The 27,248-nt window shown below is 41.3% G+C and overlaps 1 protein-coding gene across 1 annotated transcript in view; it reads right to left on the bottom strand.

Moving 5' to 3' along the window:
- Window positions 1-7,013: 7,013 nt before the first annotated feature.
- Window positions 7,014-27,248, bottom strand: part of SMPD3 (sphingomyelin phosphodiesterase 3, neutral membrane (neutral sphingomyelinase II)) — a 32,907-nt gene continuing 12,672 nt past the window's right edge. Inside the window, exons 2-7 of the mRNA XM_009320803.1 lie at window positions 26,294-26,369; window positions 18,480-18,635; window positions 15,024-15,113; window positions 14,091-14,154; window positions 8,502-8,664; window positions 7,014-7,115 (exon numbers count right to left, since the gene is read on the bottom strand). Coding sequence (XP_009319078.1) covers window positions 7,014-7,115; window positions 8,502-8,664; window positions 14,091-14,154; window positions 15,024-15,113; window positions 18,480-18,635; window positions 26,294-26,369 — 651 coding nt within the window. The remainder of the gene's footprint in view (window positions 7,116-8,501; window positions 8,665-14,090; window positions 14,155-15,023; window positions 15,114-18,479; window positions 18,636-26,293; window positions 26,370-27,248) is intronic.

Here is a 27,248-nt window from a genome sequence, read left to right as displayed (position 1 = left end):
GTACAGACTGTGCAGGGGTCTGTTGGTGAGTACGAGATGCTCACACGGGAAGTGAGGGAAGGTGAAGCATCAGCTTATGGACGCTTCCAGAGGAACAGAGTAAGCAGGTGCTGGTTTCTAGAAATCATGCAATTTACAGACAGGAAAGCTAGCTGAAAGCTAGTATGTTAATAGGAACATGAGGAAAATGTCCCTTTACTTTATAGGATTATATTCAATTATCTCATCCTGTAAAGCACACAGGAAGGCTGTAGCATTTTTCTACTACAGTTAATCTCCTCTTTCAATTTCTGTTTTCTGTTTGGATGGTTCTTGGTGCCTAGGAACCATTTTCCTTGGCAATGTAGTGCTGGGTGCTGTATAAAAGACAGGACAGTGACACGGTCTTCTGCCCCAGAGAGTCTATGAGTTAGACAGGAGGAGGGTGAGAGGACATAACAAAGGGTGAAGGCGGGTGAATTGGGTTCACAGGTTGGAAAAGCCTCTATCAGTGTGAGAGGCAACGGTATCAGCATGTGCGCTGCGGTGTGTGTAGGGCTGAGCACAACCTCAGCAGCTCATATGATCTGCAATAGTACGAAATGGTCGGCAGACCTATAAAAGGGTTTTTTTGGGGGGTCAGGGAGGAAGGAAAGGGAATGAATATACAGCCCAGATTAAATGTTGACGGAGATTCCATTAACTTCTTGGGTACCCAGGCCCAATGTGTAGCTCTTCTCAGATATTTTTTTCCTCCTCTCATTTTCTTCTGATTTACCTGCGATTAATGCATGTTTCTTCCTGTTCACGTTTAATGGTCGTAAGGAGCAGTTGTTAAATGTGCCATTACTTAAAAGATGAGAAGGATTGTTGTTTTCCTGCCAGTCTTCCTCACGAGCCCTGCTCAGTGATTGCACAAACGGCTGCTTGGAGCCTTCCCGAAATGTCAGGGAAAGTATGGAAGAAAATACAGATGTAGGAGTGGTAGATGGGGAATCTGGTTTAGTCAAAAACAATGGTAGAGGGCAAGAGCATGTCTTTTGAAAGACCGTGAAAATGTAGACGACCACCTTGAATTTGCTGCAACAAGGAGAATTGGTACATCAAAGTATTAAGTAGTCAAAGAAAAGGGCTAGAAGAATAATGGTTTCTACCGCACTCTGAGCAGGCATTTCAGTGGGATCGGGAGGTCTGTATTTTAATAGGTGCTTTGCCAAGAGAATCTGTGCGATAGCCAAAGAGGCAGATGGCATCACAGTTGCGGTGCTGACCAACAGGCAGCTGTGGGCACCAGTTCATAATAAACTACACTACAACTCCTGGGGCAGAGGGAGCAGGAAGGAGTTACAATTTTCTGTACTTGTTCTTTTTAGTTAAACGTCTGGAAGACGCGAGCTGTCCAAGAAATGATTGTTTTACCTTATGGTTCTATAGCACTTAATAGAGGGGAACCCACTCATGAGCTGCTCACACGATAGCACAAACTGCAACAATGGAAAGATTGCAGGAGAGGCACATACTAGGAATCTGCCACTGGAAAATGAAGTCTGTCGAAGTATAATGCTATGGTAGCATCAGAATGCAGACAAAAATCACCTGTACAGCAATGGAGAAAGGTGCAGAGAACCATCTCCAAGTCCTGTCTCACAAGATGGGAGTGGTTCTTTCCTGAGCTAATGACAAGAAACTTGTGCGCTGTGCTCTTCCCTAATCACTTGCATTCCACTGATACTCCTCCTTTCTGCTTGTGGAAGAAGTACATTCTTTGAGGTGGGGTTCCCTGCTGGCTTTTCTAAAGAGCTTTGAGGACTGTTCAGAAAGACTGAACCAGTAAAATAGGTTCTTTTCCCTTGACATTGTTTTGCTAACTCACTGGATTTCTTAAGGACATATGTACATGGGGGGGGGGTGTTTTGTTTTTAAATTAACTTTGACCGGACAGTATCTAGATAAAACATGCTCTCCATTAGTTCAGGGACTAGGTAACTGTTGAAACGTCAAGATGTACAACTGCATAGTAAGAAATTGTTCTTGTGAAGTGGTCTTACGTTAAATCTTAGCGGAATGCAATGTGGAGTGGATATCCTTGTACTTAAAGCGTGGACTTGGTGCGAGCTGCGGGGTTGAGGTTTGCCGCCTCCAGCAGGCACCGTGAATGCCTGCGTGAAGGTTGTACACCTTGAAAACTGCGCGGGGTGTGTCTGTGCAGGGGGATGTCTGAGCAGCAGAGGCCAAGGTGGAGGGCGAGTTAAAAGCACTCATTTTGTTCACCCTTTATTTTCTGCAGATTCACTAGAACAGGCGTAGCACAGTGAGGCCATACTTGACCCACCCACCAGACTGCATCTTAGAGTCAGATTTCTGTTAGTGACGTCAGACTCCACATCACAAAACCAGAAAAAGTGGACTGCACAGAATCATTTGAGCCTTGAAATTTTATTATCTTGTTTGCATCAACCAGTTATTCCTTTCAGCACCAATAAAAGACAAAAAACCCTCCCTGTTGTTCAAAATACCTTGTTTTTATCAGGTCTGAGATTGTGGTTTTCTTGCAGGCAAAGAAACCAATGAAAATATTTAAATTTTTATTTTTTTAATACATTTATAACAAAATGTCAGAAGGTGTGTGCTTACCATATAAAAACATTAGGTTCCAGAAGGATACAATACCGAAAAATCATTGAAATAAAAAAGGTTATTCTTATTATAGGATTTCTAAACCTCAGCAATAATACAAGTCTTTAAAAGCATCAAGATTGTATTTAAAACAAGATGGCATGGAAAAATGAGACCTTCAGTAACAATTTGACCCTCATTGTAATGGATGATAAAATTGGGAGTTTTTCAAAGTGCTTGAATTGTATTTCTGATCTCATCCTATAGTGCCAGGAGGAGGTAAAAATGCTTCATTTCTGAGCTGATGATACGTGCCGACACTGATGTGCTGCTGTGTGATCCCAGGGTAGCTCAGAGACCAAACTGGGGACAGTCAGATCTGCTTAATCTGGACCACCAAACAAAGGCCATTTTAAAAAAAAAATCTTTACTGGAATTGTAAGCTCCTTAAATCTTACTGTTTTACCCAACAAGTAGGACAGAGGGTCTAGCCAGACTAGCCGAGAGTGCTCCTAGGAGAAAACCTTGTCATAATACCAGCACAAGATAGGTAAACTCGTTATACAAGACAGCTTTTCTCAAGGGTTTCTCTACAGCAAGCCACACCTCAGCGGTCTGTGGGCTTCTCTTGGAGCTGGCCTGTGGTACAGTTTGTGTTTGGCTGCTTTAGACGCTTCTATTAAGCACACAGTTTGTGATGGAATAAAACTAGCTGGCCACCACTTGAATTACTTAAACGCTTTTTCACATAGCACGGGGCTGCAGGCAAGGCATCGCTACCCTCGTCCTCGGTGGCTGAGCTGTGGTGCAAAGCAGGTGGATCACACATCCCTCAGACAAACAGTGCACAGACTAACTGGCTCTGAATGTGCCTGAGAGGCTATGTTCTGTAAGTGTGTCTTTGAAGTGATCTAAAGGTACCAACTTTGTAAGGACCTGACATCCTTGAAAATTCTGGAAGTTCTTAGTTTTTGGCTGTCCTCGTTTGTGGCTTTTGTTCACCTGTTCTAGAAGTGCTATTGTAAAATGCAAATTGAACGTGTGAACCAGAAGATGTTATCTAGCTTTTATAAAAACAGATGACACTTCATCTGCAGTATCCCTGTTAAGTGGCAGTTACTAAACCAAGAACAGCGTTATCGCCCACTTCTTGAAGATACCTGAAATTCCTGTACAAAGTGGGGTAAGCATAGTAGAGTAAGCTTAACTCAAATTTCTTATAAATAACATCCTACTTATAAACTGGGTCATGCTATCCTTAAGCAAAGTGGGACTGACTTCAGAGTCAGATTTCCTGGGCGTGTTCTCCCCCCCGCCCTTTGTTTTAAAATGCAAATATTCTATTACATAGTATCTGTCTAAGGCTTGTAATGATTGATGTCCTGCTGGTACAGGCGTTGTCTGAATGATTCTCTGTGAGATGGTCTATGGAACTGTAGTAGTAGTAGTGGTGTAGACGAAACTCATTTTTCTCCAGGATGTTACTCTTCTGGAAAGGAAAGCCTACTCCTTACAGTTTACCGGTACGTATGCTCTCTGACTCCTGCAAGCGTACCAAGGCATCAAAAGGCACAGGATCAATGCAAAAAAGCAAGGAGCATCTGTACAGTGGTGCCACAATGCTGTGCCTCCCAGCATCACTCTCTTGCAGAGTTAGATCCTGAAGACTGTAAATTCGTAAGAACTACCTAGACTGATTAAATGTATGTGTAGTGTTTAAAGAGAACATTTTACAACTATCCATTTCTTGATCACTGAGAAACGAAGAACATCAAAATCTAAAACAGTTTACTTCAAATTTGAAAAAATATTTCTCAACGTATCTCAAAAAGTTGACAAAAGTGCCTGGTTTTTAGTCAGCACAAAGCCACAGAACTAATTTAAAAGTAATTTAGATCATGTTAGTTTTACTGTAAATGTAACATTGTTTGGCAGTAGTTTTATGATTATATCCCACACAGTGTCAAATTCAGCTCCTGCAACTGATACTTAGTGAAGTTGATATCAAATTGTAATTTACATTGTTAGGAAAGCTATTAAAAATACTGTACCTTCTATTTAATCTTACTACTGAGAAATAGCTGCTGGACAGCACACAAATTGCTACTGGTACCGTTTGTTTTTTTTTTTTTTAAAAAGGTTAATAAAATACAAGCAAAGTAGAAAATAGGATTAAAAGCATTGTTTCAGGTACAAGTCTTTCTGAATTGGGTGGAGAGATAAGAAACCAGAAAAACACATTGCACATACGTGTACCCTCTGTATAAAGAGAAACATACAAAGTGGGGAACTGGTGGCGCACTGGGATAGTACACTGAAGTCTCTGATGCTGTAAACTTGAATTCCTAATTTTATCAAAAAGGGGAATTGAGTCTGGTTCCATTTTTGAGTTCCCATGGGTTACACTTGCAGACTACCCCATGGTTTGGCACAATACACTTTCAAGAGGCAGTCTCTGCTGAAGGGATACCAGGACTGGAAAATGAGGCATAAAACGTGTCGAGACCAGGTGCAGTGGGAGAGCGTTGAGAAGTGGCCTGCTACCTACTTGGAATTAGCCAATACTGTTAGTCCAGTACTTCTACGAGTTTCTCTGCTTGCAAAATCAGGCTGATATAAGTAAAAGTTCTGTGGTTTACTGTAGCTAATTAAGCCAGTACCGGAGGCTGTGCAGACTGGGATTCCTAATTTAAATCTATTCTGATTTAGCTCAAGCTGATTCCTAGCAGGTGGAAACAAAACCAAAACAAGAGCATCTTCAGGAGTTTGTGGCCAGCGTAACTAAAACAGTTTAATTAATGGAGTGAGTATAAGTATTAGATTAACTCTTCTCTTTTCAATGCAGGGAATTTGTAATGTAAGAGGAAATAACACTAAAATTGAACAGGAAGTAGGCAGAAGAAACTAAGTATTGGTTAAAAGCAAGGGGTCATTGTTTGCCCAGCAACACAAACCCTTCTGAATTTAAATTCCTAAAAAAAATCCCAAGTCGTCTTGTGGACCTGATTCTCAGCTTTTCATTATTTGTGTTAAGCTTACAGAGGCTGGGTGGGTCAGGTCATGGGGATAAAATGGCAGAGGGGAGCCCCACGTTTGAAGAGCTGCAGTGGAAAGGACATAAGAATTAGATGGCAAGACCCCTGTGAAAGTCTGTGAGTGCGTAACAAACGGAGAATTGCCTCGCAGACACAGGCAAAGCCTCTGCTCGTAGGAAGTCGTTACCCAAGGCTGAGAGGCAGAGGTCTGTTCTCTAGTAGCTAGCCACGCTACACTTTCCCTTTAAGCGTACTGATTCCTTTGGAAAATTGTTAGGTTATCCTGCCTTATCAATCATACACTGTTCTATGCTTTTTCTCCCAAAATGTCACTTAGGTTTATTTTAACCCTATATCTAGCATGCATTTTACAAGCTATTTCCCACTTACTCTTTCTAGTTAAGGCAGAATGTTGGCTCTGGTGTTACCAATGGTACTACAGGAATCTATTCACTCTACTGTAACATACATATCATCCCATACCATAATTCAGAACTGCCCCACGTATGGGAAAGAAAGAAAAGACTTTACAGGGGAACTATATTTCTTCTTGCGGGAATAAGTTGCGCTTCAAAAGCTAAAGGCCCAATTCTGGAGTCATTATTCAGACAAAACACTTCATAGTTTCAGTGGCAACACAGTTGGAATAAGGGTAGAACTGTGTTCTTAAAGTCTTAAAATTCCAAATCTTTTAAGTGTCCTTAAATCGGACAGGAAGATGCTGGTCTGCAAATTGAATAGAGTTTCTGTTTGTTTGTCTTAGGGTCTATCTGTAATGACAGAAAGGTTTGCCAGTCCCAGAATGCCTTGCTTTGGCTGGTATCTGATTTCTGAACTCACTTCCATTCTGATATTCCCCACGGTATCTTACTGACTAGTTTATCTCAGAGTGGCATGCAGTGCCGGCGCATGCTACTGATGCAAGCACGCTACTACAACTTTAACAGGCTAAAAAAAGAAAAAAAGCTTTAGCTTCTTAGTTATACAAAGAAATGATGCAAAAAACCATTGAGCAGCACTAACTCACAGACTAATTACAAACTAAATTGTGCTATATATTAGTATAAAAACATGTTTTCGTAAGAATGGCACTGGTTCAGAAGGAATTAGGACTTCTGTCTTGGTTCCGTTCGGTCCACAGTGAAAGCATTGTAGTACAGGCCTGCCCTGTTGCCTGAGCAACTTGTGACAGTGGCTTTTGGCCACAACCCCTTCCCTTTCTTCCCTTTTTATATCCGCCACTGTTGGTACATTCTGGGAGTAGCCCGGGTCAGGTCTGGTCATCTTTCCTAACGTGGCACCAGAATAGTTCGTTCTCATCCTCTGATATTTTCTTAATATCGTTAACGTTTCCCTCTTCTAAGCTCTCAAAGCCGGTCAGTTTTAAGGATCATCTTCTCCCGTAGACACCGTGAGGCGCATTGCTACTGGTAGGTGGTCTGTCAAGCCTGCTAACTGGGTAATAAAGCTGAACTCCTCCACTTCCTGCAGAAGGAAAACAGAAGTAAGAAAGAAGGAATTGGAAAACTGATCTGTTATACCACACACCAGGACTCAGCTTTTACACCTCTCTTTAGTTTACTTTGAACTGCGTTACTGTATTAGTAGACGTACGGGACCAGTCCAGCTTGGCTGGGCTAATGGTGAACTGTCTGCCACACAGGGCGTGTCAGTGTCGTGCAGTTGGTGAGGTGAACCATTTATACAGTACACAGTTAGTTGCACTAGTCGGGATGAAATCTGTTGTACCTTTTCTTTCCGTTTACGGTAACACCTGTGTTACCTGTAGTGCTGCAGTAGGTAATCCATGTGCGTAAGGAGGTACTCACCTGGGAGAAGGGGCTGGCTGTACCCTACTAGATATGGCATGCAGCTAAAAAGGAAGCCTGTCTTTGTTAGATTGAGGTGTTAAACTTTGTGAGAAATTAAGGCGATCAGGAACCCTGCTCCTTGCGTCTCTGAATTACAGCCTTTGTTCTGGCAACATTTCATAGGACCAAATTAAAGTTCCGTAGGAAATACCGCCTGCTTCCCAGCTTCTGAAAGCTGGATGGAGCAACCTTAACGCCCACTTGATGCAATGTAGTTGTCCCCTCCTATGGCCAGGTACTTAACTTTGCCAGTACTTTGGGAATTGCTTGCAGGAAGCACAGGTTTACCATACAGATGCACCATGGGCATTTGTGCATCTGAAACGGGAAGCCTGAAAAGAATGTAGCTGCTAAGCTGCTGTGTCCACAGAGCACATCAAACAGAGCACAGACAGACTGATGTATCATGCACTAAGCTATGTTGAACTGCTCTACTGCCTGCTCTTCTGTGGCAACTGCAGTGGGGTACGGTAAATAAGTGTGCACTAGTTTCTCATTTTCATTGTGGAATGCTGTATAGGCCAAGGTCCTACACCAGGAAGCAGACAGTGCGCTACAAGTTCTCATTCTGGTTAGCCCGTGTCAACTTCTGCCTGCACATCACAGATTTGTAACTTCGGTAGGTTTTCACAGGCATAATAAAGAACATCCAGACACTTGAAAAGATTAAAAAAATATTCAGACTGCTGGCATGGAAAGCATCAGCCAAAACACTTGGTCTGGCAAAAAGCTGGGGAAGGGAAACAAGGGGGTTTGTTTGTTTGTTTGTTTTTGAAGAGCAGCGCATCTACTGGTGTTGCTACCAGAATCCCTAAATTTGCCTTAAATTTGTTTATGTAATAGGTTTACAAACTCGGTACTTGCATGCAAAAGTAGAAGACAGCAAAGCAGCAGGCTCTTCTTGGAGTATGAATTTGAACCTGAGCAGAACAGGCTACAGTGCCATCCAGACAAGTTTTTTGTGTGAGTTACAGCTCTTTTTGTCAACTCTGAAACTCACCACTTTCCATTCCAGGTAGAGACCTTCTTCTGTATAGAGCATATAGTCAATCCTCCTCCCGTTTCCTTTCAATGACGCCTTCCTCCCCTTTTGACTGGAACTGTGGTTCTTGCTGGTGGGATAGACTAAGTATCCTTTCCTTCCTTCTTCACTTTCCAGCACCCTATGTCATTAAAAAACAAAACAAGCACTTTAGATGTTTGCTCGTTCTGTCCCTTCGTGCATTACGCTAGATTCTCTCCCAGTCGCTGGTAAGGGTAATACCTGCCCGGAAGGACTGTTAAACTCGTAAAGCACGCCTTCTTTCAAATGTGTTTCCTGGTATGAGGCTGTACTAACTGCTGGCAGTGCTCTTAAAGACTCATGGCGGCTTTGGCATCGCTGGTGCTGTACTGGTGGACCTACCCTTGTAGCCAGGAGATGAAACATCTGAGCGGAGGACCTTGCCTGCCTGCTATCTGTAGTATATTGCAGCCCACAGCCCCTCCGCTGATTTCCAGTGTTGCTGAATCCAGCAGAGGAGGAAACTGTTTCATGGATTACTTTAGAACAAACCTGACTACTTTGATAGAAACCTCTCCATTCTGATCAGAGCAACCCCTTCTGAAATAAGACAACCAGCTTTACAGACAGGGTATGGATGAGGAATGGTTTTCAGGAGCACACATTTGGGCACGTGGTAGTTGGTTTTGAGCAAGCCTCAGCATCAGATTACTGTGGCTTGGACCCCAAGCTCTTACTTCACTAGTAATGACAACCTAATTTATTTGATTCCTGTATGTGACACTCTTCAGACTCCTCTACAGAGACGGACGTACTCACCGGGTGTGTTAGTACTGCCCTCATCTTGCACGGAGATTACCCACCCCAAGACCTTATACAGAGGCAGTCAAAAATAAGAACCAGTTTTCTAGGTACCAGTCTTGCTGTTCAGGCAAATAAGCTGCAGCTCTCCCATTAAAATTGTTAGTTTGGGTGCTTAAACCTTAACAGTAGGTTTTATACAGAAGACTATTAAGGCCCTGAGCAACTTGATTTAACTTTGCGGTTAGCCCTGCTTTGAACGTGACTTTGGACCAGAGAACCCACAGAGGTCCCTGTCGCTCTATTTTTACAATAGTTCTGTGCTGCTGTGCTGTTCTCTATTGCTTTGCCATTGTATTGGATTTAAAAGGAAACTTGGTTTACCTTCTTGTATTCTATTTAAAAGAAAGATCTACCAAAGGAGCGCTAAAGGCAACAGACACAACTGTGCATGCAAAAGCAGGAGTTGCACACGGTAGCTGCCTGTGTAGGGTATTATGCAGACAGTTAATATCAAGTTCAATCACAGCTGTTTTGCGTGGTAACCACATGTGCAGTGAGGGACAGATCAGGTTGTGTTTTGCTGTCTATATCTGGCTCAAAACGCAAACAAACTGCTTTCAAAACCACCTCCTTGAAAATCATTTTCCTTTACTTACCTGCCAAAACCTGAGCTCAAGGTTCTGTGGTTTCCCTTGTAAGAGTTGATTACGCCATTAAGCTACATCATCAACTGTCGCAGGAGAAACACTGAGCCATGAACTTGGGTCCTAGCAGGTACAAAGCCTTTAATTTCACCTCGGAAAAAAATAAGATATCTTTGATCACCCAGTTTTTAAGACTTGACTTTGGATGGGGTTTATGGGGTTGGGTTTAGGAATTTTTTTTTAATGCATGCACGTGAGAGTACATAATGAAGGAAAACCAAGAGACAAACACCAGACTCCGGTGATGTGTTTTAATGTTTGAGCTTCAAGTGGTTTCTTTGTCAAATTTTGTTTCTTTGGAAGGATCTGAATGGTGGCAGAGGGGACACAGCACTTGCTACAATCGATTAGGTGTCAGTAGTGTTACAATCTGTAAGTTTGGGTCAGTTGATACATACAAGAAGTACTTTATGTGCCTTCAAAAGGCAACAATGGCAAAATTCTGGTCATGTAGTTATTTAATCAGAACTTTTCTTACCCCCCTGTGGACTTAGTGAGGTATTGAAGGTTCTTAGGAGTTTATTGTAGCCAGTTTATGAAAGTAAGCTTCCTTTTATGAGTTATTGAGTTTTAGACTGTCATCTAATAACTCGCCTTAAATTAGCTTACTGTCTGCACCCTGTTGGCAAGCTGATTCTACAGAGAGTTACTGCAAATGATTCACTTCTGAAATTCTTTTTCTAGGTTTAAGAAAGCAAGCTCTTTGATGGGACTGACCTCTTTCAAAAATAGTATTTATATTTGGCAAAGCTAATTAAGTAACAAAGTAGAAGAAACTGCTGATTAGCACTGCAGTATTACTGCAAAAAAAGTATTATTTGCATTAATTTAAAAGATGAATTTGTTTTAGCTTCAGTGTTGTCCTTTTAAAAGTCTGTGATGCTGGGTATTCACTTAACCTGCACAACTGCTCACGGAAGGGAAATGTTAATTCCAAATACATGAGGAAGATAAATTGTAAATGCGCATGCATCTGCTTCTGACTAAAACTTGCACCACTTTGTATGCGATGGTTTGCTGTTTGTCTCTACAGGAAGTAGATACAAGTACTGGACATCCGGCTATGCCGTGCTAACAGTTAAGTGCTAAGTACTTAAGTGAACGTAACTAATCATGAATGAGTGAAACCTGAATTTTGTCAGAATAATTGTCTTAATTCATAGGACACAAAGAAAGGGAGGAGAAAAAGTAATATGAACTTATTTTTTCCTTGAAAGACTGTCAGTCCCAAATAACTCCCAAGTTTAAGTACAAAAATTCTGCCACGCAGCTCTCCGGCCAATTGGTTTGTAGTGCTGACCGCAGTGGCAACAAAGGAGCATGAAGAGCAGTGTATGTAAGGGAGCTGTAAAGCAAAACTCACTCCCTCATCATAAAGCTCGAGGGACCTTCTCTCATTCAGGCGAGAAGTACCCAAGTTAAGGAAGACTTTTCTTACTGGTGCTGCAGCCTGTTGTCCGGAATTGTGAGCCACTGTCCAGCAGTGGAGACTGGAAAAATTTGCATTTAAATCTTGTTTCTTAGCTGTGCTGTAACGTGCTCTCCTGTGCCAGACTCTATTTGGGGTTTAGAGGCAAAGATGGGCTTATTCCAGTGCTTTGCTTGAAGGTGACAATCATCCTTGTGAGATGAGATTATTTGTGTGCATCTCATGAAGCCTTTCTGAGCAGAAGCTTGTGTGGCTTCCAGCACTGTGGTAGGGCCCAGATTGTTACATCTAGCTTATTAATTGTTCTATAATTATAAATGACTTGCTCATTATTTGTACCAAGTACGTTGTTCTAGTCCGATGTTTTACGTATGCTGTACTTAACATGAGAGATATTTAAGAACTAGTTGTTCTGCTTTTATGGCCTAATTAGTTTAGTAATGTGAACTACTTTATTTATAAAGTAGAGTGCTGATGAAGAAATAATTCTCTGCATAGCTTACACTGTCAATTTAAAAGTCTGTTTTAAATGTCAGTAAAGCTTGATCAATGTTTACTATTGGAAAATTTGAAAATGAATCAATTTTAGGCTGTACCCTGTTTTGCTGTGTACATGAATCATACCTGTTGGCTAGACAGTGCTCCTCAGCTTCTGTGCTATTTAACATTTAAATGTCTTTAAAGCCCAGATTCCATCAATGCCTTTAAATTTTACTGAACTTACTGGCAGTTTTTATGTTTACCAGTCCCTTGCAGAGATGGGAGGACAGGCTCTCTTGGCCTCTCGTGGAAGTGATGGTTCCTGTAATATATGAGCACGTCTACATAATGTCCACCTGCAGATCCCTGTTTCCCTGCAGATCTGCATAAAAAGCTAGGGGAAATTCTGGTCTAACACAGGGGGGGTTAATCAGTTTAAGAGAATTATAACATATTGCAGAAAACTGAAAGCCACATTTAGTAGGCAAAAAGTCTTACGTATATTCTGTTACCAACTCTCAAGAATATTTTCCAGTTATCTCATACCGAGGTTCTGTACATACACAGTGGGAGGCAGAAGTAATACTCTTAAAATCTTCAGTGATCATTTGGTGGCTCTTCGTCTATCAGTCATGTATTTGCCAGTGGAACTTCATTGCTGAATACAAGTAACTCTTCAGGGAATAAAACAAAATACCCCAGAAGTAATTTGGTGACAGATTGTCTCAAAAGGCCACTTAAAAACACAGAGGGTTTTTTTGGTTTTGGGGTTTTTTAATTTTTTTTTTTTTTTTTTTTTTTTTTAAAGAGCTCCAAGCCTGCCCTGGAACCATAAAATAGAACATTACACCCACATACAGATTTGCATTTGCAAACTTGATTATAGGGCCAAATTACCTTACTTTTGCTTTCCAGAAATCCCTTTCACATGTACCAAATTCACATTTTCAATACGTGAATAGAAACGCCTGGAAATTTTGCAGGCTCTGGAATGCGCAAAGCATGACTTGCTGTAACAAATCCTTATTCTGGATATAAACTAGATACAAAGAAGACTTCAAGCGGTAGCCTCACCTAATACATTCAACTAAGTGTCCATCTATACCATGCAGTGTACTGTACTTCGTGAGTAAAAATGCCAACATAAACTGCCTATAGAATGTACCATTCCATTATGTGTGTTAACTGAAGCATCTGCGCAGACTCATTAATTCAAATAACTTTACCTCTTCAGTATATTTTGGTGATGAACAGCTAGAACATCTTTCATAGTTAGTCATGATAATATATTTAGTCCATTAAACTAGCCTTCAAGGTAGAGAAGGTGCAAAAAGGATTATCACATTCATTAAGGGCTGCTCTAAAATGTACAAAGCTTATTAATTTCTCTCCACTGGCATATTATTTAGCAAACAGTACAGATACTCAAGAAACTTATCTTAAGATTTCTGCAAATTAAGTTTCTTTGTATTTCTCATAAGTCCACCAGCTAAAACCAAAGATACCTGTTTCTCAGTATCAAACACTCCTTAAAAGTAATGCCGCACTGGTATCACTGATGGATATTAAGCCATATTCCTAGTTATGTCTGATGTGCTATTTAATTCCTCTTTATATTTGTGAGATTGCTTTTTTAGGTGTATCGAATTCCGCAAGCTTTCTACAATGGGTATTTAGTTGTTGGGTTGGGGGTGGTGTTTTAAACTTTATGGGTTTTTTATTTGAGGAAAACTACATTTCCTTTTGTTGCTGTCCTTTACAGTGCCGTGACCACGGAGCCGGCTGCCCGCAGAAAGCCTTTCAGACAAGCTGTCCGCACCCCCTTTTTGGTAGTGCTCGGAGTTTCTTGTCCTATGGGCCTGCCCAGGTAGGACCAACTCTAGAGACATAAGAACACTGACTGCGGTTGCACTCCTCTTTTCACCCATTGACGCCAATTCTGTTAGACTTAGGGAAGCAGCCACTTTTCCTTCCCTTTTTTTCCTCTTCCCCAAGTACCCCTGAGTAAAAAAATTATGTTTGGTTTGTTTGGTGGTTTGTTTTTTTTGGTTTGGGTTTTTTTTTCAGTCCACAAACCACCCCTCAATTTGTGAAATGTTAAATAGCAAGCGATGAACTGGCTTTTTAAGGAATTGTCTAAAGCACGTGGGAGGATTAGGAATTGCGTACTTCTGTAGGTTATCTGGAGTGCACACTTCTTCATCATATAATCCTTCAGGATCCAACAAGGTACCTGTGAACAGAAAGGGAGATGTGACTGTCCCAGCATACCTCCTGTGACTTGCCTCTCGGGAAGCTTCCGGGGGCACAGGTGTGTGAGGACAGCATCCATGTGGGGGAGAGGGGACCGCGCTGACTGAGAGTGCTTTGTGTTCACTTCGCTATCCAGACCTCCCTACCGCCTGCCATCTTCCAAAATGTTGCCTCCGCCCTTCCAGTTTCTCAGCCCCAATGTCTCTGATTTTTTTGTTTTTCTGCTACAACAGAGTAAAGCCACATTATTAAACAGTTCCACATTCTTACCTTTAGTATCTTCACAGTTAGAATTGCTCCTCTAGAGAAAGTCTAATTCCTGATCTAAAACTTCACCAAGTTCAACTGAGTTTCACCAGGTATGAGTATCTCGGAGTTCCATGAAATCTTTTATAAGGTGAACCCTACCAGTTCATAGTGGTGTTGAATTGCTTTGTTAGATCACATCCTCACTTACAGTATTTATAGAACATCAAATGGAACATTCTGATCAAAAGCTGCAGGCTTTCACTGCATGCAGAAAGTACAGAAACAATAATTTGGCTCCCCCCCCCAAGTAATCTAGAGATTATTTTAAAAGTAGAATAGGTGTGGGAAGGCATTCAAGTAGTTTGATGCATAAATTCTAGAATGTGGACTGAAGTTTGAGATCTCTGTTTGGTTCTTAATTACAATTCAGCAAGACACTGTTACGGTTTATAAAATATATGCTGCAGAAACACCCCTTGTAAATACCTGGTCTCCACCAAATTCTTCCTGCCAGTTAGCTGAACTACCTGCTGCTTATAGATGTCGTGTGAGTGACAGACAAGTACATGTTCAGACACTGATAGCTAGAGAAGGTCTTACCAATTGCCCATGGTTTATCCTCCCCAGGACCGATTCGACATGGGTCTTTGTAGTGTGTAAACAGAGAATGCTGTTGCTCCAGCTTGTCCTCTGGAGGGAAAGAACAAGCCCAAGAAAAGGCACATCAGCTAAGTGTTGTAAACCTGTGGACAACTCTGTGGTCTGCCACAACGGAAAAGGCAAGTCCTCCTTCCTACTCGGTATGCATATATAGGGTGGATTTGAACCAGTTCAGTAGTAGCTTTACTGCACAGCAGTATCTTGTCTCGATTAGAAATTCCAACAAGTGCTTGCTAATAACAGTGCTTTCCTACAAAGTCTTTCTATGAGAGACATTTTTTGGTAGTTTCTAGCTGTAAACTGAAGTGAAGGGTTTCCAACTATTTCCTTACCCTGCCATTGACTTTGCATTGCTTGCACTGGTACAAAACTTTTGTTGCAATAGATCACACAACGGAGAATCGGACTGACTTCACAATGTAAATGGCTGTTTGTGGGTGTATATACATATCTCAGTAAGTTTGAAGATAAAAGCTTGTGCTTTACATGCTTCAGAAGAATTCACTGAATGTTTTCCAAGCTATAATAGATAAGAGAAAGGACAGGCAATTCATAATTTGCTTGGGATACTATCTAAAGCATTAAAGACATTCTAAACATAATCAGCACGGCCCATCTAAGACAGATTAAAATTTTGTCATGATTAATTTGTGACTGTGGCACTGATGGTGACATGTCAGACTTAACCCATCTGACTGGAAGGCTTTTTATCTTATGCTAAAAGGTTTAAAAACATAATAGACTTTTACACAAGTCAGTCCAAAGCAACCTGACAGTACCTAACTTTCTAATGATGTTCCCAATAAGTGTGAATTCACTGTATGAATGTTGTCATAATGTTCTGTAGGGCTGGAGGGGAAAACTGAGTTGCAGAAAATTTGTCATAAGCATAAGGTTGCTCATGGACCTGGAGATCTTTGAAAACCGTACTGTCAATACATCTAAGAATAGAAGCTTGATATTCACCGAAACATTAATTACTTGCCGTATCAGTCTGTGGAGTGGGAAAGAATACAGAAAATCATTTACAGAGTTACAGGCAGCTGATTATTGTTTAAAAAAAAAGTGATCTTAAAATGTTAATTCTCTGCAATGCTAACAAATGTCCCTAAAACAAGGAGTAATGTAAAAATGGAGGAGAAGACTTTAAAACATTGCATTAATCTTGCCTAGTGCATGAAGAAAGAAAGCAATCTAAAAATAAAAAAATGAAATAGCCAGCTTAATTTCAGTTTCCAGGCTGAGTGAATTTTAAAGGGGAGGAGGATGTAAATAAACTGCAGAGATAGCAAAAATAAAATGGTTTTTTATAACCTACTTTTCAATCCTCTTTAGTAGTGGTTGCAACTATTAGTTACAACTATTAGTTACAAAATAATACAAAATAGTTACAAAAAAATTAGCAACAAATAGTTACAACTATTATTTGCAAAAGCAAATAGTTGTTTTTACTTTTGCTTTAAGAAGACGGGTCACAACAGCATTAATTATACTCTGTACTTCTTGTGCAAGATCTTGGTTAGAGTGCCAAAACTTCCCAGGCAGGGAATACTGACCAGATGTTCTGCCTCACAGCTTGACTCCCGTCCCTCTCTCTCCCCATGCCGCACAGCCCCACTCACTCTCCATTTGCAGTCTGACTGGGCAGCCTCCCCTTTGGTATGCAGCAGATGATTGTTTATTTCCTTGATGGACATCTTTGCCTCCAGGCCACTCCATCCACCAACAATATTGCAAGTGAAACGGTCAAATCACAGCAGATGGGTCCGCTTGTATCCCCCAGCTTCTGTTTCCCTCCATCGGGACTGCTGCAATTGCCTCCTCAGCCTGTCTGCGTAGCAGCTTGGCTGGCTGAGGACCTGTTACTGACCACATTTCTTCCTTCCTTCCTTCCCCAAAAACTCACTGCCACTGCTACCATTATATTTTATCCTAATAATGTGTTTAACTACAGTATTCTGTAGCCGTTACCACGTATTGTTCACCTCCACAGTGCATAATGGGTTCTTTTACCATTTGGCGTGCTTGCCAGCACCTTCTCTGACCATTCTGAGTTTACTTTGGATCATATAGTTGTGACTGATTTATTTTTTGTATATACGAGCTAGAAAACAAACAGCAGAAGGGCTGTTTTGGGTTGGTGGTCTTTTCTACCCAAATAAATGTTTCTCCAGCTTTGCTAAAATCTTCCATTACAAGTGTCTGACACAAGTCATGAGATCAGAGAATACTAGTTATTTTTAAGATCAGACAGTGCTTGTTTTTTGTTTCTTAAAAGTATTTTTGGTTCAGTTGTTGCTCTCAGCCTCAGTTACCTAGGCTTCTTATGAAGACTACAGAATTCACACTGGATGCTGTTCACAAATTCACCTGTTAATACACAAACTCTGGTCTGAATTGCTGAATAGCGCAGCCTGAGCTCACCTGCACACTGCACATCTCCCTGGTAACACAGCACAGACGCCATCCCTCTGACGAACCCCCCCACTGTACCTGCCTTGTGCTCTACATCGCTCAGCACTTCAGTTTTGGCCCAGTCACGCAAAAGGCCTTTTAGCCATCAGCCTTGCGGCAGGCTGGCCGCTGGCCACCGCTGATCCATTTGCCAGCTCCAAACCAGCAGTCGATTGCCATGGTATAATGCCAGCAAGGAGCTCTGCCTGGATGCCTGAGCTGTGCCGAGCGGGAAGGCAGAGAGGACACACAAACAATGCTCTGCACTCTATGTGGGCAATTTAACTGTTAACAGAGCATAATATTTACGTTTGGAAAAGGCGACCATCTCTGTGAACTCACCACCCATTAATTATGGTTTTGTGGAGTTCTTTTTCTAGTACCCTCAGCATCCAAATATAGAAAAAAAAACCCTAAAAATTTATTAAAATTAAAAAAAACCCAACAAAAAACCAAAAAAACCCAGAAGTACACAGCATCAGTTAATTTTTTCCAAGACTGATTCAGCAATGTTTAGTTCTCTCTGCAGCATTAATTATTTTTAATTGCATGAATTTACTGCTTTTTCTTCACAAAAATCCTATAATATACATGTCTTCCATTAGTAACTAAAATTCTAGGACAACAGGTGTCTACCTAATTCAAGTAAAGCTAAAACCACTGGATCTGTCCTCATTAGTGCTACCGCAAGTCACAAATTATGGCCCTTTGGGTGTTAAAAAACATCATGCTTAGTAACTCAGCAGAGCTCATAAGCGTGAGCTACTCTCCTTGGCTCAACTCAAGGCTAGTACCTATTTTAGAAGTGTCTGTAGCAATTAAGTCTCTTCCTTGCAAGAGTCAGTCACAACTTAGTATACTGCTATAACCCACAGGAATCTAGAACTTTCTTATTCCTTTTTGGAATAGGTAGACACCAGGAAAAGGAAAACCTTGTCTTACCAGAGGAGCAGTTATCAAAGTTGAGATCTCCACAGATGACATCAAAAGCCACCAGCTCCTCTGGATTGGCTGTACTGGAGGAGGAGGTAGATTTTCTGAATTCAGACAGCCAATCTTGAAGCATATCCAGTTGCTCACATCGAACAGTAGTATCTCCTGTAGCAAACAAACAAACAAACAACCAAACCAAGAACTAAGACCTCCTTTTAGCACGTTACTCAGCCACATATTAGTTGCTAAGCTATTGCTAGACATCCTGAGAAAAAGGGTGCAAGATAAAAAAATGGTGTGGCTAATAGCATACTCGGTACATAGTGCTTAGCCCATTATGAAGTTCATTAGGAACCACACTTTTTGATGATATAAATATCTCCTTCTGGGATCAATCATACTAGGCACATCTGAAGAAGTAAGACGACAGGGCACCTGTGCTGCCGACAACCAGCCAAAATGATGACGTTTCTAGCCACAGGAGGAGGAGGATCTGATGCGCTACGTTTATAATCAGGAGTTCAGCATTAAAATCCTACTTCAGACAAAACTGGACAGCATGTTCTGGGGTAAACCACTCGATCCTTCTTTGCTTTGCTTTCTAATTTTTAAAAATGAAAAATTTAACTTCCAAGTGTTACTAGTAAATATACATCAATGGTAAATTCAGCTTACTCCTACTGTACTAGTCCATCCAAGGAGCGGTTCTATTTGTGTTCAAGTAAGAATGCCTAAACTGGAAGTATTTTTTTGTATTTTTAAAGGTATGCGTAGATGCAGGTTTAGGTAGGCAGTACTTCAGAAATAAAGAACCAGATCCTTTTCACCTTGCAGGGAAGTTACAGTAGGCCACGTGCTGAGGATGTGCCCCCTTTTTATAGGGGTGATATGAAAGGGTTGAGATTGATTGGTTGCCAGATATTTTTTGTTTGTGAAACCATCTGACACATAAAACAGCTCTTTAATTATAGCAACTAACCACACTTAATTTCAAGCACATTAGGTGACATGAAGCCTAAGAAAAAATTAATTACTGCCTCTCTTAAAATGATCACAGCAAAAGCTTGATGTGGGGAAAGAGCAGGAAGAGGCACATTCTAGAAATAATTGTTTACCATATTGTCTTTCCTTTCCTTTTGTTTTCACTGTACCTATAGTTAACAGTTATAATTTTGCTTGTTTCAGACTTGAAATGATATGTCAAGTGAGAACAGCATTACTTTTCTTCAAAAACTTATTCTGACTACAATTTTATTTTAACCTAATTTACTACTTTGTGCTAGCTATTGAAAAGGTGTAAAACACAATTAGAACCATCAGTTATGTATGTCCAAAGCTGCTTTCAGCAGCCACTGTGGAGATGGTGAATATTTAAGTCTACATCCTCACAGTTTGTTCATCACTCGTCTCAACTGCAGCTGTCACCAGCACTCCTTATAGACTTTCAAATTGTGAACTCCGCAGCACACTGTAACTGCGCTAGCATACAGACAAACTTTAGGTGTTAGGACTACCGCTATCAACCTGGGAAGGGCTGGATTTTCAAGAACATCTTGGGGGGGGTGGGGGTATTAAAACTACGGTTAAATACAAACTGAGTCAGAAATATTCAACCAAGCATGATTTGATATAATCCTAAATAATTAAAAGAAATAGTGAAAAGAAGAGACATGTGTTGGGATGGGGAAGTAGGAGGAAGTAATGAGGGAAGAGGAAAGTTGAGTTTCTTTACCAGTTGGGCTGTAATATAGAATCATAGAATCATAGAATCATTAAAGGTTGGAAGAGACCTCCAAGATCATCGAGTCCAACCATCAACCCAACAACACCATGCCCACTAAACCATGTCCCTAAGGTACAAGTGCTTCCTGGATCTATTTCCTAACCTACGGTTTCTAGTTACTTGTACCTCAAGTTCACACAGTACCCTAATCACACAGCTTGACACAAATCCAGACCAATATATTCTTGGGGGTTACAACAGCACAAGAAAGTCCTACAGTGAAGACATAGCTCGACAAAAGCACAAGGAATAGGTCATGTGGAATAAATACAGCCTTGAGCAGGTGACACTAACCACAAAAGGTGTGCGTGACTAACATATACGTTCTGCTTAACTAAAGATACAGACGAAATTACAGATTCACAGAAGTGTGAACTTGACAGGCACCTCTGGAGATCATCTAGTCCAACCCCTCTGCTCAGGCGGGGTCACCTACAGCAGGTTGCTCAGGACCATGTCCAGTCAGGCTTTGAATATCTCCATGGTTGGAGACTCCATAACCTCTGGGTAACCTGTTCCAGTGCTTAGTCACCTTTGCAATAAAAAACGTTTTCCTTTGTTTAAAGACATTTCTTGCATTTCAATTTGTGCCCATTGCCTCTCGTCCTGTCACTGGGCCCCACGGAGGAGAGTGCCTCCATCGTCCTTACACCCTCCCCTCAGGTATTTACACACTTTGGTAAGATCCTCCCTGAGCCTTCTGCCGAAGCTGAACAGTCCCAGCTTTCTCATTCCTGGTGAAGCTTATTCAAATTAATGGACTTGCCTCCTTCTGCAGCATCTAGATGTTTCTATCCTGTCTCATCTCCTCAGGCCAGTACTTTCTTCTGGCCTGCCTTTGTTTCCTCATAACTTTTAAGCATGATGCTTGTTGACAAGAACACAGTAACGTCTTGCTCCCTACAAAGTCCCGATTATATAAACTGCTTAACTGTTTTAAGACCAGCATTTACATCCCTGAACTGTCAAGGTTTTTTTGCATTTTCTGTGAATTATCCATCTAGCATGGCTTCACTAGGATGAGTGATAAAATAATGTGGCCATTACCATATGGGCATAAAACTCAGGCAGCAACCTGTCAGAGACCAGCGTGAAGAATGTAGCAAACCCACTTAACTGAAACACACAAAGGTGAAGTTCTCCAAAACAGAAAACTCTTGAGAAAAACAACAGACAGACAGGCAAAAACATTTTAGGAGGATATTGTGAAAGGTGTCTGGTAACATGCAGCGCTATTACTAAAAAATCATTAACTACATAGTGACATACATCTCCCTCGGTAAGAATGCTGAGCCTTTGAGGCAGCACTGTACACCAGATAACCTCAGGGCTCTGCAGAGAAAGAGTAGCCTTGGAACTCTAGAAACAGATGACTTTCATTTCTTTTTAGAAAAAGTGTAGAACTTGTGATAGTCTGGCATCTCTGATTATCCCCACTAGAGGTCATAGAAGTAATTGCACTTCAGTACACTACGTGGAATGTGTGCAATGAAGTGAGCTACATTTCCATGACAAAAGATGGGATCCTCTAACGCGGCTCGAATAGAACTGTTTTCTGAGATTAATATTAAACTAACCGTATCCAGCTTACTGCAGCTACACAGCAGGTACTGCATGTATCTGTATGCAGAAGTTACCAGCTCCCAATGATTGATAGCTTTGGAGATGAAGATAACTGAACTAATCAGACACGCAGGTAGAGGAGAAGCCAAACCTGAATCCAGAACAATGAGGGGAGCAGACATTTCAGAAACTGCTGCTGAAATGAAATAGCATCAGTAAATATTAACAGAAAAGAACAAGGTAGTAACTCCCCGCAGTAACATTCCACTTCTCCTTCTTCCAGCCTTCAGCTCTAATTAAATGTTCAGACAGAATCATTGATCTGATTGACTGCCACCAGTGATTAACCAGAGATACAGATTTGTGCTAATTGTTCTACAGTCTTTTCCTCAGTAACTGGCCTGGAAAAATGCAAATAATTGTGTTGTGACTGGTTCTTGCAGTCAGCATTTCCAAATTCTCTGCAAGTTCCCTTCAGCTTCAAATTTTGCGGAAGGATGAAAGGGCAGTGTGGGAAACTTCAGCCAGCATAAATAAATACTTCATCTCTGTTTGTTATAGAATAATCATACTTGCCCATTCCATTCACTTCGGAAATGCTGAAGTGAAATCCTGGCTTTAGTTAGAACTGCAGGTAGGTACTATACACTGAGGAAGACTGTTTTGTCCTACTCTGGAAGATGTTAGAAGGAGCACTACGGTGGTTGAACAAGGCAGCTGACAGGCCGAGTCAGAGGAAATTAAAAGGTCCAGTGGAGGTTTTTAAACCAGAGTTCTCAGCACTGATAGGCACTACGGGATATATTGGCAGGGAACCTGGGGAAGGTGAGCAAAAAAAGCTTGTAAAGCATAGGATGTAAAGCCTAGCCAAAAGGAAAAACTGTTTCCAAGTCACAACCAAAGCCTTCAGTGTAGCCGTGATACAGGCTGTGTCACACCTGACTGTGTGACAGATTAAGCAGACCCCTACACTTCTAACATACTTAATCCAGGATAGGCCGGGAAAACAAAATAAAATAAAACCAAACCTCCAGAAAACCCAAAACAACAACAAAAAAGCCCCTTTTGTTCTGCGGAGTTACTTTTCAGCTAGGTCAGGTCCCCAGTCAAGTGCAACACAGCCTACAACAGCTGTGTTCACACAACTGAGAAGAGGGGGCAAGGGCAGGCTGCCACGGTGTGGATACGCCAGCTTTGCTATTTCAGAAACATATGTGGAATCGCTGCCTAAGGATGCTTAGCACTGAAGTTACTCCTGATTGCACAGTCAGAATTTCAAACACTGAGGGATCTCTCTCAGTCCTGAGCCGAGTTCTGCTTAAGCTGTGTGTAGGCTTGTGGGACCTGAAACTGGTGCTAGTGAAGCGTGAGTTGCCAGTACCTGTACTGCTAATGGCTAGATTCACACAAACGCAAAACAGGGACGTGAATGAGGTTCTGAGATGGCATCCAGCACGCTACCTCAAGCCTGGGCTGGAACAGCTTGAGGCTTACTCTGTTTTGATGGCTTGGTGGGGTGTCTGAAAGGCATGACTCAAAGGGACCTGGGAGGTGGATGGATTCTAGGCAGCAAAACCTGTCCAGAACATTAATCACTGACTAATTGAAAGACATAAAAGAACCATGTAAACTTAACAGCCCCTTGGAAAATAATTACATTCAAGTCTCATTAAAGGATCCCTTCATTTGTCACTGAAATGCAGCTATTTCCACAGTGGAAACGAAGAGCTGCTACACAGCACCATTCAGTAATAGGTAGAGAACTGAGAGGATTGGCGGCAGACTTTTTAGCAGGGCCTGTTGCGACAGGACAAGGGGGAATGGCTTTAAACTAAAGGGGGGTAGGTTTAGACTAGATAGAAGGAAGAAATGTTTTACGCTGAGGGTGGTGAAGCACTGGCCCAGGTTGCCCCGAGAGGTGGTGGATGCCCCATCCCTGGAAACATTCAAGGTTGGGTTGACGGGGCTCTGAGCAACCTGATCTAGTTGAAGATGTCCCTGCCCACAGCAGGGGGGTTGGACTAGATGGCCTTTAGAGGTCCCTTCCGACCCAAACTATTCTGTGATTCTATGATTCTATAAGTTACATCTAATTCTAAAGTTTTACTGAGAAAGGTGAATGTCAGGTCTGAAAAAATAGTAATTGCTCAGAACAGAGTTGAGCCAGAACATCTCTTGAAAAAAGCGTCAGTAGTTCGTCCCTGACCATAAGCAGTTGGATCCTTTCATTCTATACTCAGATGAGTATCACAACTGTCAAGTGTAAGTTTATGTATCCCAGAAGGGAAGCCAAATTGCACTCAGCCATGCATGACAAGATGATTTAAATGTCTAACCTTTTAAACAGTGCTTGTTTTTATAGATACCACATCTTTACATCGTCGAACTGTTTTTTGGACAATTTTTTTAATGTGTGAAATGTTATGAATCAGATGATACAAATCAGAAAGCACAGCTCTGCCAAACTTACGAACTTTAGTTTTCCATTTCATTACATAAACTAATATGATGTATCAAAGGACAGTCAGACTCCTAAATCACTGTCTGCTCTATTTGAATGTAGTTTGAACTAGATAAGCCTAAAAATAAGAAGGAAGAACATAAGTAGGAAAATGAAAGGTTGCGTTTTGCCCTTGAAGAAGCTTTAGGCTGACGGTGAAAATAGAACATTACTTCCCCATTCTTCCCTCCCCCCTCTTCCTCTTCAATGTTTTATGGATTTCACAACGTGGTTCTCAAAGACTACATGACCAAGTTGTAAAAAGGAACAGGACTAAAAATGGAGGTTTATAACCTAAACTAGAAGAGCAACAAATCTCAGCTCCACGACAGCAATCTCACAGTACGTTACCGTAATTCCAGAGTTTAAAATAGAAAACCAAAGAAGGACGTTACATTGTTAAAGTGTAGCTGAAAAATTCACGAATCTTCTTTAGAACGACCCAGTCTCTCTAATGTACTTCAGGGACTGGCAGTTTTGTTCCCAAGTCTGTCTCTCTACAACTGGCGCGCTGACAAAGCAGAATGAATGCTAGCTGCCTGACTGGATTAAGCTAGACATGCTGTGGCACCTAGGTTCAAAGTTCTACCATTTATAATACACTACTTTTTTGCCTCAATCTGCAGCGTACATGCTGTCTTCAAGCAGTCTAGGAGGGCTATGTTGTCCTCTCCAGCTCTCAGGAGCACAAGAATCGCAGTTGCATCAAGTAAAACTAAGGATATCCACCCCTCTGGCTAAATTAAATTCTGATCTTACACAAAATAAAGGTATGTAGATTTGACTTTTATTTTATTACTACACCTACTCTAAGTATAGAACTGATAGTTTTGATGCAAAAGATAGGAGAGAGACATGGAAAATTTTCTGTAGACATCTCCAAGAATTTCAAGTATTTGTCAATTTTAATTGATGAGTGTTCAGGCAAACAGCTAAAATGGAGAAGCGTCTCGATTTCAAAATGTATGCATCAGAACAGTAAAAATGGAATAAAACGACCTGATGTTACTGATTTTTCTTCCCCTTGCTTTCTGGACTTGGGTTGTAAAATGGAGACAAGGCCACCCCTCTACCTCAGTCTTGTTCTGAATATTAATATTAAAAGGAGAGCTGAGTTTTGAGATAATATCATAAAAAAAGGTCATAAAAGGTCGTAAGATGGTTGAGGAGGAACAGGCTCCACCATAACCTGACAGAGCTCCATGAAATCCCAGTCTGGTTATGGGAAGCAGTGGAGTCCACGTATCTCGCAGACACAGAAACCTGCTATTAAAGAACATCTCATTCTTTATTAAGATAACTCAGTGAAAAACCCAAAAAAGCCTTCCACACCCTGCTAAGAGTTTTTGCATTTTATGTATCTTTAACAACCTTAGAAAATACTGTTTCATGAAACAAAGGACACAGAGCATGCTGTGTCATGTAGTAAATGTAATAGTGGAACTGCTTTTGAACACGACCAAGGGAAGTTTCCAATGAGTGTATTAACTTGCTAGCCATTTATGTATGAAATTTGCAGGTCAAAAACCAGAGAATTTGGGCTTATTCCAGCTGCCGATTTCTGATGGAAAAACTGTCCCCCCTTCTATCTTCTGATAATCCCCTACTTACATACAAAGACATTTTAGTTTATATGCTGATACTCACAGTATGGGTTGTTAAATGCTGTTGAGTAATGAAGATAGTAATGTATTTCCTAAAATAACAATATTTGGTTAAGAGGAAGCAAAAGGAAGAAAAGCTCTCAAGGGATATTTTTTGTTTGTGTCCTATAATACTTAATTACTCCAAGACTGAAAACGTGAAGGTTTGGGGATACTTGTCTACCCTTCTTTCTTCACTATTTCACTGCTATTTGCAATGCACACTGCCCTTCATCAGAAACACTGGAGGAGCGATGCTTGCTACTTTTGCGCAAGAATACCACCACAGGCCTAGAAATAACGAAAACCCAAGATATGCAAATTAGGACAGTACCTGCAATAGCTTGCAAGTGAGTGCAGGAAATGTATCCCACAATTCTTTGGTCCTGAGGTGTACTTCCCACTTGCACCTGGAAGGGAAGGAGGAAATAAAAAGGCGATTAATGGAAAAGCTCATACAACTCCACTTCCAACCCCGGCTGTGCGGCCTTTGTACACGGTATCGGCCTTTTTCACCATTCTTTCCATCTAGCTCCGTTTCGAAAACATACATACACACGTACAAAAACCCACCAGAGACACTCTGGGGCTTATTGGGGTCCCACTTGCTGCTAGCACACTGACTCCCCTTCCTGGCCACCACTACTTCAACGTTTCCATGTTGACAGCAAAAACGTGACTTTCTCCTGCTCTTCGCAATCCCATTGGTTCTCTGTCCCAGTTGCGTTGCCACCCTTTTGCATCCCAGCTCTTGTTCATATGCAAGATTCGGGCCCACCACTGAAGTGCCATATAATAGTAATACTATCAGCAGCCTAATTCTTCGTATCTGTGTATGACTAGAATGTAGAAGGAAAAAATGCCAAGGGAGTCTGGGGAAAAGGATGAACGACGAAATAAATACTGGTCTTGACCGTGTTTTCTCCATTCCACAGCAAGTTTTAGATTTTGATGGATTTTTTACGTTCTTCTACAAAAGTGTTGGGGATTTTTGCTCTGTCTCAGCACAGTGTTTACATTCTTCAGCTCACAGCAGCAGCCCCCATGTCTGTCAGCCAGCTGAAAACACAGTGTGCGTCCCTGCTCTTACACACAGAAGAGGCAGGACTTCCAGGGAAGCTGGAATGTAGTATAATTCCTTATCTATATCATATGCTATGATCTTTTAAAAATATATTTGCTGGTGGACACACAAGCAAATTAGAATAAATTCTGGTTTAGGTTTTCAACTCTACTGAAGGTTTTGGCAGCTCAGGACTTACACAGCTGCAAATCAAAATTCCCAATGA

The sequence above is a fragment of the Pygoscelis adeliae genome, unplaced genomic scaffold, assembly GCF_000699105.1.
Source record: "Pygoscelis adeliae isolate BGI_AS28 unplaced genomic scaffold, ASM69910v1 Scaffold63, whole genome shotgun sequence".
Lineage (NCBI taxonomy): Eukaryota > Metazoa > Chordata > Aves > Sphenisciformes > Spheniscidae > Pygoscelis > Pygoscelis adeliae.
The sequence above is the reverse complement of the archived record's forward strand: the minus strand, read 5'-3'. Positions and strand labels throughout refer to the sequence as shown.